This window comes from Cherax quadricarinatus, chromosome 28 (assembly GCF_038502225.1).
Source record: "Cherax quadricarinatus isolate ZL_2023a chromosome 28, ASM3850222v1, whole genome shotgun sequence".
Taxonomy (NCBI): Eukaryota; Metazoa; Arthropoda; class Malacostraca; order Decapoda; family Parastacidae; genus Cherax; species Cherax quadricarinatus.
The window spans coordinates 1,743,149-1,755,421 of NC_091319.1; the positions used below are offsets into that span (position 1 = coordinate 1,743,149).

Consider the following 12,273-nt stretch of genomic DNA (forward strand, 5'->3'; position numbering starts at 1 on the left):
TGTTGTATCTTTTGCAGATGCATAAAGGGACCATCTTTTGCAGGGTCCCTAGCCTTTTTGGTGTTCAAGGCAAGAAGCTAGTAGAGAAACTGGTATACACTGTAATAAGACTCGAGTGTATCTTAGGCAGTTGCTATTTTCCATCTTCCTGCACTAATTTAGCTCTTAGAAGAATACAGACAGTATTATTAGTCTGTAGCCAACAGACTGCTTTTAATAAATCTGTAGTTGGGTTTCTGGTCATCCTCCCTGCATTACTTAGTTGTGGCAAATGGTACTCTGATTGCATATTGGTTACACCAGACACTGTCACCTTATGGAGAGGTCCCCCCAATGCCAGCCTGGAAGAATTGTTATATCATGCTGATAGTCCAACATATTTTGATAGATTATTCTTTTAATCAGAAAACAAACCAACTTCACTTTTGATCTGTACTTCATTGTTCTGACATGTTTACTCTGTGCCTTCTGTCCTTTAAAGTCCCACTTTTAATGGAGAGTTTGTTTTTGACTTAACTGACACTCAGTGCCTGACATCAATTTTGCCTTGGAACCCTCAACCTTTCAGCTTTTTTCCATCTAACATTAATACTCTTTGTATTACAAAGCATTGTATGACCCATATGGTTTTATCCCTCCCTGTGAATGTAATAATTGTGGTTTTTATTTATTTTTAGAAATAAATAACTGAAGTTAAATTACTGTAGACATGGGGAGGGTTAAGCATTTCATAAGTTCACCAAAGGCAATAAAAAATTACATCATGCAAGAAGTCTGTGGGATTTTAGTGACATCCTGTGTAGATGACCCTAATTAATAACTAACCCTTTCACTGTCTTTAACATAGATCGAAGTTATTGAGATAAGTTCCACTTATTGCACCTTCAAGTGTTGTGTTCAGTAAATATTGGCCTTGAAATGAGAGAAAGGGTCTGTGTGGTGGGTGTGTGCAGTATAAAAAAAAAATGCAATGCCAGGCATTGTATGATGGGAACAGCTAACCTCTGATGCTAAAATAGCTACTTGGAGGTATATTCATTGTTTAAAATAGCTACTTTGAGGTATATTCTTGGTTTATAATTAGTTTGAGGTATATTCTCAGGTGGTTTTATTGACTCTTTCTTGGTATCAAGAATAGAATGAAAGACATAATCGTGAAAGGGAAATTATTTTGGTCACTTTCGAACCAGATTGGGCTTAAAATGGGTCTCAGAGTGGCAAAAATATTAGATGGTTGTTTTTTCCTGAGAAAGGGTAGGGGGCCTCCCCCATCCTCATCTTCTGCCCTCCCCCCTGGCCTGTTTAATGGATTTTAACTAGGTATACTTCATTGGGATGGTCTGTACCTTGACTAATCATTCTTGGTTGTTCTTTATTAGGTGAAAAATAGGGTAAAACTTAGATTTATGTGATGGATTCAGAATGGACGGGAGTGTTGTATAGAATATGCTTAGGGATATAATGATCAGAGGGATGGTTGCTTTAGTCACTGTAATGCCTACAGTGATTATTTTGGACTCTGTTCATAAATTTGAATATGTTAAATTTTGTGTCAACTTGACCAAATTACTGATGTCTGTGTACTTTTAGGGCAGTGACTTGGAAGGCATACTAGTGAAATAGTCAAGAATTGGGTCAGTTTGAACAATGAAACTGGCCTACAATAGGCCTCAAAGTGGGCCAGATCAGATGCATAAATTGCGCTCATACTGCCAAATTCTATCTTGCATAAATTCATAAAGTTTCCATCAAGTTTTACATTTTTGTTATTATTACTTTCATAAAAAGATTCTCCACCATTTTAGAAAATAATATTTTTTTTTAAATCATGACACTGAATTAAATGCTTAGATTTTTTATGCATAGATTAGTTCTTAATTTTATTTAGTTTGTTTTATGTATTTATTGAAAACTGGTAATGAATCCATAAGGATTGCTCATTGGAGGAGGGAGATGTAGCACTGAATGTGTTCAATTTATAAATTCCAGCAATACCTAGTTCTTTCCAGTTTATCTTGTACGGTAACTATTTATTGCAAGACTTTCAATTTTATTGCATAATGTTTTCTCTTGTAGTCATAATTCATGATCTGTAATTTTCAGCAGTTTGTTAGTTCCTTAATAAATTGTAAATACTGTATAATTAGATGTTCATCACAGTTTAGTATACATATGAATCCTGGAATTCACTTGCCTTGTACAGTAGGACCCCCGTATCTGCAGGGCATACGTTCCAAGACCTACCGTGGATAGTAGTGAACCCTATATACGAGTCATTTTTCATTTACAAAAGTACCCATGATAAAGTTTAATTGATAAATTATGCAAAACAAGTCTAGAATTATCTCACTTTCACTGATGGGACGCATTTCACGGCTTCTCTTATGCTTTGAGCAACTGTCACCATCACAACTTTTGCACTTTGGGGCCATTATTAAGCATAATTAAGGGCCACAGTAAACCATGGATAACTGAAGCCACAGATATTGAATCAGTGGATATAGGAATTTTACTATAATATGAATAGCTTTGATTATTCATTTTTTTCCCCTATTCATGAATATCCAGTGTTAAACTGAAAAAAGAGTATTGCTTTCCTGGGGCTGGGATGAAGGATATTGTTAGCCGTCTGGATGACATCATGAGAGGTAATGGGAGCAATCCTATTATCTGTCTCAGTGCTGGAGGCAACGATGTTGGCAGACGTAGGAGTGAAGACCTGATTAGCAGGTATAGGTCAGCAATAGAAATAATTAGGAGTAAGGGTGGGAACCCTGTCATATGTGGTATTTTGCCAAGGAGAGGAGTTGGAAATGAATGGTTGTCCAGAGCAATTGGTGTCAATTGCTGGCTGGACAAATACTGTAAGGAAAATGCGGTAACATTCATTGAAAACTGGGACCTCTTCTATGGCAGAAATGACATGTATGCCAGGGATGGGGTTCACTTATCTAGGTCTGGGGTGGTAGCACTGGCAACTGCAGTGGAGGGAGCAGTTAGGACTTTAAACTAGGAATAGTTAGTGGTATGGGTTTTGGCAGGAAAACAGTGAAGTCCCAGTGTAGTAATATTACGAGTTCTAGGGGAACTAGTAATAAGCAGAACGAGGTAGATATTGAAAAGCCAGGGACTTTGGGTGATAAGGACAGTAATAGGTTTAGTAGAAAAACAGAAATGAGCAGGAAGGGTAAAGAGAAAGGAGAGTCTTTCAATGTTTATTATGCTAATTGCCGTAGTGCTAGGAATAAGATGGACGAGTTGAGATTAGTTGCTAGTGCAGGTAACATTGATGTATTTGCCTTAACTGAGACGTGGTTTAATTCAAAAAGTCGGGACATGCCTGCGGAATGTCATATTCAGGGTTTTAAATTGTTCCAAGTAGATAGAAGTATCGGGAAGGGGGGTGGGGTGGCATTGTATGTCCGAGATCGCTTGAACTGTTGCATAAAAACGGGTATTAAGTCTGAAGTAACACATACAGAGTCTGTTTGGATAGAATTTTCAGAGGGGCATGAAAAACTGATTTTAGGAGTGATATACCGTCCCCCAAACTTAGATAGGGACCAAGGGAGACTACCATGGGAGGAAATTGTTAAGGCCACAAGGCACGATAATGTAGTAATTCTAGGAGACTTTAACTTTAGTCATATTGATTGGAATTTCTTGACTGGGAATTTAGAATCATTTTACTTCTTAGAAGTAGTTCAGGATTGTTTTTTGTAGCAGTTTGTGACAGAACCTACAAGGGGAAATAACCTGCTTGACTTAGTTATGGCAAACAATGAATCCCTTGTTAATAATTTAGAAATTTCAGAGGAACTGGGTGCTAGCGACCACAAATCAATTACATTTAATTCAATTCAATTCAAAAGTTTATTCTCTATAAAGATTACAATGTTGAATTTACAGAATTTGGTTGTTGTGTGGTTTACATGTAGTTAAATAATGATTACAGAGTGTACCACTAGAACGCCTAGCATGGCTAGGCATTTCGGGCAGACTTAGTTTAATTCTTTATTTTAAAATATTACAAATTATGAGGTAAGTTGGTATTATGGCTAAGTGACTAAATACTAGTTTGTGAGTTTAGCAATGTGAATGCTTTTGTTTTGGCACAGTACATAGTTTCAGTATTGGAGTATCATAGGATTCATTATTTTAAGATTGAGATTAATATTTCTGTTTATGGTCAAATGGGTGAGTGAGTGTAAGTGTGAACCACCAGGTGGTATTCGTGTAGTTAGTTGATGGGGTTTATCAGGGAGATAAGATGTTTTCTAATGGTAGTTTTGAAGGTGATGAATGTGTCTGCAGTTCTAGAGTTCTCAGGTAGGGTGTTCCAGATTTTAAGGCCTTTGACATACATTGAATTTTTGTAAAGGTTTAGTTGGACACGGGGAATGTCGTAGAGATGTTTGTGTCTGGTGTTATGCCTGTGGGTTCTGTCACAACTATCAAGAAAGCATTTTAGGTCAAGGTTGATATTGGAGTTTAAGGTCCTGTAGATGTAGATTGCACAGTAGTAAGTGTGATGTACTGAACAGGGAGTAAGTTTAGATCTATGAAGAGTGGGGGGGTGTGTTGCCAGGGATGGGATTTAGTGATTATTCTTACTGCAGCTTTTTGTTGGGTTATTATTGGCTTTAGGTGTGTTGCTGCAGTTGATCCCCAAGCACAAATAGCATAGGTGAGGTATGGATAAATAAGTGAGTGGTATAGTGTGAGAAGGGCATTTTGCGGCACGTAGTATCGTATCTTGGAGAGGATCCCAACTGTTTTGGATACTTTTTTGGTTATGTGTTGGATATGGGTGCTGAAATTCAGGTTGTTGTCAAGGTATAGGCCTAGGAATTTGTCCTCATTATGTCTGGTAATTAGTGTTGTCGATCTTAATGTTAATTTGTGCATCTCCTGCTCTGCTACCAAACATAATATAGTAGGTTTTGTCAGTGTTAAGCGTAAGTTTATTGGCTGTCATCCAAGTCAATATTTTGATCAGCTCCTCGTTAACAATGGTGTTGAGGGTGGCAAGATTAGGGTGAGAGATGACATAAGTCGTGTCGTCAGCAAAGAGAATGGGTTTCAGGTGTTGGGATACGTTTGGAAGATCATTGATGTATATGAGGAAGAGCAGGGGACCAAGGACACTTCCCTGCGGAACTCCAGTATCAAGTGGCCGTGTTGTTGATGCTGTGTCTTTAATGGTAACATACTGATACCTATTAGTAAGGTAAGATTTGAAATAAGCAAGCGCCTGGCCTCTTATACCGTAATGGTCAAGTTTGTGGAGTAGGATGTCGTGGTCTACTGTGTCAAAAGCTTTTCTTAGGTCAATAAAAATTCCTAGTGGATATTCCTTATTTTCCAATGCTGTGTAAAGCAGATCTAGCATTTTTATGATTGCATCATTAGTGCTTTTATTTTTCCTAAATCCAAATTGGCAGGGGTTGAGTATGTTTTGTGCTGTTATAAATGAATATAGTCTCCTGTAAATGAGTTTCTCAAAGATTTTGGATAGCAATGGTAAGTTTGATATTAGCCTATAGTTGTTTAAGTCTGTAGGGTCACCACCTTTATGTATTGGTGTAACCCTTGCCATCTTGAGTAGTTTCGGGAAGGTGCTAGTTTCTAGTGACTTGTTAAAAAGTAATGAAATAGCATGCGAAAGGATATGGGCCGCTCGCTTGTACAGTAATGGTGGGACATTAGACAGATTCCCTGAGTTGTTTTTAAGTGACTTTATAATCTCGGTGACTTCCGAGGGCTCAGTTGGTGCAAGATAGAAGGAATTTGGGAAATTCCCATCTAGGTAGTTCCCGGCATGGGCATTAGTATGTGGGATTTTATTGGCGAGATTAGATCCTATGGTTGAGAAGAAGTCGTTTATCTTGTTAGCTGTGTCAGTGGGATGTAGTGGTGTTTCATTAGGTTTAGTTAGGACAATATTCTTGGTTTTTTTCAGTTTGTGGGTCCCTAGAATCTGAGAGAGTGTTTTCCAGGTCTTTTTTATATCTCCTCTAGTGTCTGTGAATCTACTGGAGTAGTATAGTTGTTTGGCTTTATTTATTACTTTGGTGAGAACTGATGAATAGTGTTTAAGAATATCTTTGTGCATTAAGCCCTGTCTATATTGCTTTTCATATTGGTGTTTCTTGTCAATGGATTTCAGAATGGTGCTGGTTAGCCATGGGCAACCAAGCCGTTTGTTTGTGATCTGTTTCGTTTTTGTAGGACAATGTTTGTTGTATAGTCTAAGTAATTTGTTAAGAAAAATGTCTGTCCAGTCATCAATACCATTGGCCTTGGAGAATTCTGTAGGCCAGTCAACAATCTCTAGGTCAGTTGTGAACTTCCTTATTGAGGCCTCGTCATGGAGTCTAAATGAGACTTTGTTGTATTCAAGTGGTGGTTTATTAATGTTTGTCAGGAGGAAGGTAGGGTAGTGGTCTGTAGTGCTATCTGTGATTATCCCTGATTTAAGGGGGGCTAGTATATTGGTCCATATGTGGTCTATTATGGTTGCACTTGTCTCAGTGAGCCTGGTTGGTTTAGTTATTGTTGGTATGAGAAGTGTGTTCATATTGTTGATGAAATCAGTTACAGGCTGATCTTCTAGTAAGCCAAGGTTGATGTTGAAGTCTCCAGCTAAGAGAAGGTGGTGCATTGAATGGAAGTACGATAGTAGCGATAACTCAGTAACAGTCCCAGATTTTCGCTTAGCAGATTACGATGGGCTTAGAGAACACTTATCATCTGTTGACTGGGGTAACGAAGTGAGCTATCAATATGACAGTTTTCTGAACACTATTCATGCTGCTCAAAGAACGTTTATCCCATATAAAGAAATTAGATCAAATAGAAATGACCCAAAATGGATGAATAATAGGCTCAAATATCTACTAGGGCATAAGAAAGGAATTTATAGGTGTATCAAAAGAGGTGAGGGTCATCTTATGAATCAGTATATTGACATTAAGAGGGACATTAAAAGGGGATAAGAAAAGCTAAAAGGGACTATGAAATTAAAGTTGCTAGGGATTCTAAAACTAACCCAAAAAGTTTTTTCCAGGTCTATAGAACAAAAGTTAGAGATAAGATAGGTCCCCTTAAAAATAACTATGGGCACCTTACTGACAAAGAGAATGAAATGTGCTCGATTTTTAATAATTATTTTCTCTCAGTTTTTACACAGGAAGACACTAACAATATTCCAGTAATTAATTTTTATAGTGGGCTAGAAGAAGATAAATTATGTAACATCACAGTCACTAGTGAAATGGTTGTGAAGCAGATAGACAGACTGAAGCAAAATAAGTCGCCGGGTCCTGATGAGGTTTTTTCAAGGGTTCTTAAGGAATGCAAAATGGAACTCTGTGAACCATTAACTAATATTTTTAATTTATCTCTTCAAACAGGTGTAGTGTCTGATATGTGGAAGATGGCTAATGTAATTCCTATTTTTAAAACAGGGGACAAGTCGTTACCGTCAAATTACCGCCCAATAAGCCTGACCTCAATTGTAGGCAAATTACTAGAGTCAATTATAGCTGAGATTATAAGAAGCCATCTCGATAAGCATAGCTTGATTAATGATACTCAGCATGGATTCACAAGAGGCCGGTCTTGTCTAACTAATTTATTAACTTTCTTCAGTAAAGCTTTTGAGGCTGTTGACCACGATAAAGAATTTGATATTATTTACTTAGATTTTAGTAAGGCTTTTGATAGAGTTCCGCACCATAGACTGTTAAAGAAAGTGGCAGCTCATGGCATTGGGGGAAAAGTGCTCTCGTGGATCGAGTCATGGCTCACTGACAGGAAGCAGTGTGTGTCCATAAATGGGGTTAAATCCGAGTGGGGATCTGTAACAAGTGGCATTCCACAGGGATCAGTCTTGGGCCCGTTATTGTTTATAATATATATCAATGATCTTGATGAGGAAATTACTAGTGATATGAGCAAATTCGCCGATGACACAAAGATAGGTAGGATAATTGATTCAAACGTAGATGTTATGGAACTTCAGGAGGATTTAAACAAACTCTATTCTTGGTCAGAAAAGTGGCAGATGCAGTTCAATGTAGATAAATGCAAGGTTCTGAAGCTTGGGAGTGCCCATAACCCTAGTACTTATAAGTTAAATGATGTAGAACTTAGCCATACAGATTGCGAAAAGGACTTGGGGGTTATGGTGAGCAGCAACCTTAAACCAAGACAGCAATGCCTAAGCATACGTAATAAGGCAAATAGATTACTGGGATTTATATCAAGAAGTGTAAGCAACAGAAGTCCAGAGGTCATACTGCAGCTTTATACATCATTAGTAAGGCCTCACCTAGATTATGCAGCTCAGTTCTGGTCTCCATATTACAGAATGGACATAAATTCGTTAGAAAACATTCAGCGTAGGATGACTAAATTAATACATAGCATTAGAAATCTTCCTTATGAAGAAAGATTGAAGACTCTTAAGTTACATTCACTTGTTAGACGAAGAATGAGGGGAGACCTGATCGAAGTGTATAAGTGGAAGATAGGTATTAATAAAGGGGATATTAATAAGGTCTTGAGGATGTCTCTCCAAGAGAACCCGCAGTAATGGATTTAAATTAGATAAGTTTAGATTTAGAAAGGACATAGGAAAGTATTGGTTTGGAAATAGGGTAGTTGATGAGTGGAACAGTCTACTTAGTTGGGTTATTGAGGCTGGGACTTTGGGTAGTTTCAAATTTAGGTTGGATAAGTACATGAGTGGGAGGGGTTGGATTTGAGTGGGACTTTCACATCAGAGCTTATTCTTAGGTGGCATTGAAAATTGGGTTGGGCAAATGTTTTGTTAGTGGGATGAATTGTAAGGGACCTGCCTAGTGTGGGCCAACGGGCCTCCTGCGGTGTTCCTCCTTTCTTATGTTCTTAAGAAATATGGTCAAAATCCATGGAAATTTAGCTATATACATGTAAAATGAGAAGAATTTAGATTCAGGCATAAATTTCCTAGTATCTGCAGCTCAAGATTTGTAACCTCAGGAACCTAACCTATGCATATACTGAGGGTCAACTGTACATTGTAATAACAAGCATAATACAGTAATATTAATGTAAGTATAGTATTTTAAATTAGAAAATTACAGAGTTAAGGGAATCTTGTGCTAATTATTCAATGATGGGTTTGAATACTTCTAAAAATTTTTGGAATTTCATTAAATATACATATTATATCATAGTGTAACTATTTTAAATTTTGTTACATTTGCAGGAGGGCAGCACCAGCTCCCTAGACCCTAGTGAACAATTTGAAATGATTGCTTCTGGACAGTCATTTGACAAAACTCCTGAAACTGAGGTGAATTTATCTTTTTCTGTTCTTTGCCTCAATGTGATAATCTTGGACTCCACTTTTCAAATTTAAATTGGCTAAAAATACTAAAGGGAATTTTTTTTTTTCAACAAGTCGGCCGTCTCCCATCGAGGCAGGGTGACCCAAAAAGAAAGAAAATCCCCAAAAAGAAAATACTTTCATCATCACTTAACACTTTCACCTCACTCACACATAATCACTGTTTTTTGCAGAGGTGCTCAGAACACAACAGTTTAGAAGCATATACGTATAAAGATACACAACATATCCCTCCACAATTTTAATATATTCTCAGCAGATATGCAGATCAAACTTAGTGAAAGTAATAAAATTTTATTGGCTTTGAGAAATGGACTAGGGACCACATGATGTTCTTAGGTACTGTGTGAATTTATTCGGGGATTGAATGTTTTTACCCTGCTAATGAGTACAAAAGAATATTCTGTAGACAATTTTTTAATAAAATTCACTAGTTTATTTTATCTTCTGGTATTTAAAAGTTTTACTGTACGTACAAAAATTAGCATATTTTGTATTGATGCCGTATTCTATAAAAATGTGATGCAGGAAGCTACAAAAAAAAAAAAAGGCAATGAACAAGGGTTTTTATTGAGGAATTTTGATGAAATGTACAACTAATAAGTTGAAGGATGTACAGTATATAAGGTGAACTGCATAAAGGATCCTGTAAAAGATGGTGTGAAGAGTTTGAGTTTGAGAATCATCTATAAAGAATGTGGGTAACAAGAAAATTTAGTGGGGAAAATGGAGGAAATAGGCAAGGTGAAATCAAGGTTGTAAGAAGGGTAAGATAGGATGAGATAGAAGACAGGTAAGGTAGGAGCTAAAAAAAAATGTCAGTAAAAGTGGAAGCAGAGAGAAGTCACAGGTAAAGTGAAATCATTTGTCATACGAGATGAAAAATTTGTGAAGATGATCAGACTGTTCTCCTTGAACAATAAATCCAGTTCTCAGAATTTGTTGGTTCATGCATAGCAAATTGGATAAATTTTTTTGGAGGAGTCTTTAGAAGTTTTGGATGATAAGCTCCTCTGCCACTTTCCTGATTGTTCTGTGGTTGTCACCACAAAGTGGTACAAGTTCAACTCGTTTTTCTGTTAGCTTTATTGGTTTGTGTTTAATATTAGAAAGAACTAGTTGAAATTTTTTATAACATTGCTAGTAAATGCAATTATATTCTAGGTGAGCGAAACAGAAGCAGAAGCAAGTCTGCCAATCATTCAGCTGGAAGTTGAGGAGAAAGAGGAAAACAACCATGGCTTAATAACGCAAGCTTTATTAGTTGGGGATCTGGAGTCCGCTGTTGAGTTGTGTATCAAGGACAGAATACACCCACATGCACTGATCCTTGCAGCTCAAGCAGGACCGGAGCTCTTTGCTAAGGTATACATTATTTACTGGTATTATTTTTCCTAGTTTCTGGAAGATCAGAATTTGTCTCTTCTACTATTTTGGCAGTACTTGAGTAATTTTTTAAATTTTGTTGGTTTTAATCTACTTAAGTAGTTTAAGCATTAGGATTAGTCTGCACATGTATGCTAGTGGTTTTCTTTTGTGCTTAATAGTATATTTGTTACATGTAAACTACATTCTGCATATTATACAAAGAAATTGTTTTGTTTGTTTGTAAGCTGCACTTTTGCATCCTTCAGAGGGGTAACCTTGATACTGGTGAAGGATTCTTGATCCAGGTTCAAACCTGAGAATCTATTTTCCCAGGTGCTATATAATCCCTACAGGTTTAACAACCCAACAGTATTGTAAACATAATTTATTCGCAATGTATAGGTAACCTCTTGATAAATGTAACCAATATTTTCTTATTATAAAGAAGTATTGCATAGCTTCTTCATGTACTGTGTGTTTAATCAAGACTACCAGTAGTTAGACTTTCTTTCCTACTAATGTGGAGAGTTGCAGAATAACCAAAATTTTGTGGTCAGTTCCATGAACGAGTGGTATTTAATCAATAACAAAGCTGCGACTAGCCGAGGACTTGAACCCATGTCATTTTCGCCCGCCTCATGGCGAGCGAAAATCACATGACACTGGGTTTGAGTCCTCGGCTAGTCAGTGTTGTTATTGATTAAATACCACTCGTTCATGATTACAATATACATACTTCTTGTGGAGGCTAGTAAACCAAACGGGGAGTAGAATGAAATTAGCTTAGAGGCACCCACACCACCATATGTCCTCTGATCAAGATAAAAACACCTAGGACACCCAGGTCTGCTGGGTGCTTGATTCTTGTAGGATTGAGTGGTCCTGTGGGTTAGAACATCATGTGATTTTCGCTCGCCAAGAGGCAGGCCAAAACGACATGGGTTCAAGTCCTTGGCTAGTCGCAGTGCTGTTATTGATTAAATACCACTCATACGTGGATATAATAACATACATACTGCTTATGGAGGCTAGTAAACCAAACTGGGAGTAGAATGAAATTAACTCAGAGGCACCCGCACCACCGTATGTCCTGATCAAGGTAAAAACACCTAGCTCTTCTGGGTGCTTGATTATTGTAGGATTGAGTGGTCCTGTGGGATAGAGCATCATGTGATTTTTGCTCACCATGAGGTGGGCCAAAACAACATGGCTTCGAGTCCTTGGATAGTCAGTGTTATTGATATACAGTGGACCCTCGGGTAACACCTTTAATCTGTTCCAGAGAGCTAGCCTTTAACCAATTTAGCCTTTAGTCGAATTAATTTTCCTCGTAAGAAATAATGGAAATCCAATTAATCCATTCCAGACGCCCAAAAGTATTAAACAAAATAATTTTTTTCACATGAAATATACATTTCCTTAACATAGAAAACAATGATATATGCACAGTAAACAATACTGAAATGACACCTTTATTGTGGACTTGTTGATGAGTGATGAGACGGGAC

The 12,273-nt window shown here is 37.3% G+C and overlaps 1 protein-coding gene across 3 annotated transcripts in view; it reads left to right on the plus strand.

Annotated features, from left to right (window-relative positions):
* The window catches only part of LOC128693123 (protein transport protein Sec31A-like), a 49,069-nt gene extending 38,259 nt beyond the window's left edge, over positions 1 to 10,810 (plus strand). For 2 of the 3 annotated variants that reach the window (XM_070089300.1, XM_070089301.1), the window contains 2 exons: positions 9,257 to 9,343; positions 10,562 to 10,810. In XM_070089300.1, the coding sequence (XP_069945401.1) occupies positions 9,257 to 9,343; positions 10,562 to 10,795 (321 nt within the window). In that variant the 3' untranslated portion in view covers positions 10,796 to 10,810. The remainder of the gene's footprint in view (positions 1 to 9,256; positions 9,344 to 10,561) is intronic. The other variant, XM_070089302.1, reaches the window with a different exon arrangement.
* The last annotated feature ends 1,463 nt before the right edge of the window (positions 10,811 to 12,273 follow it).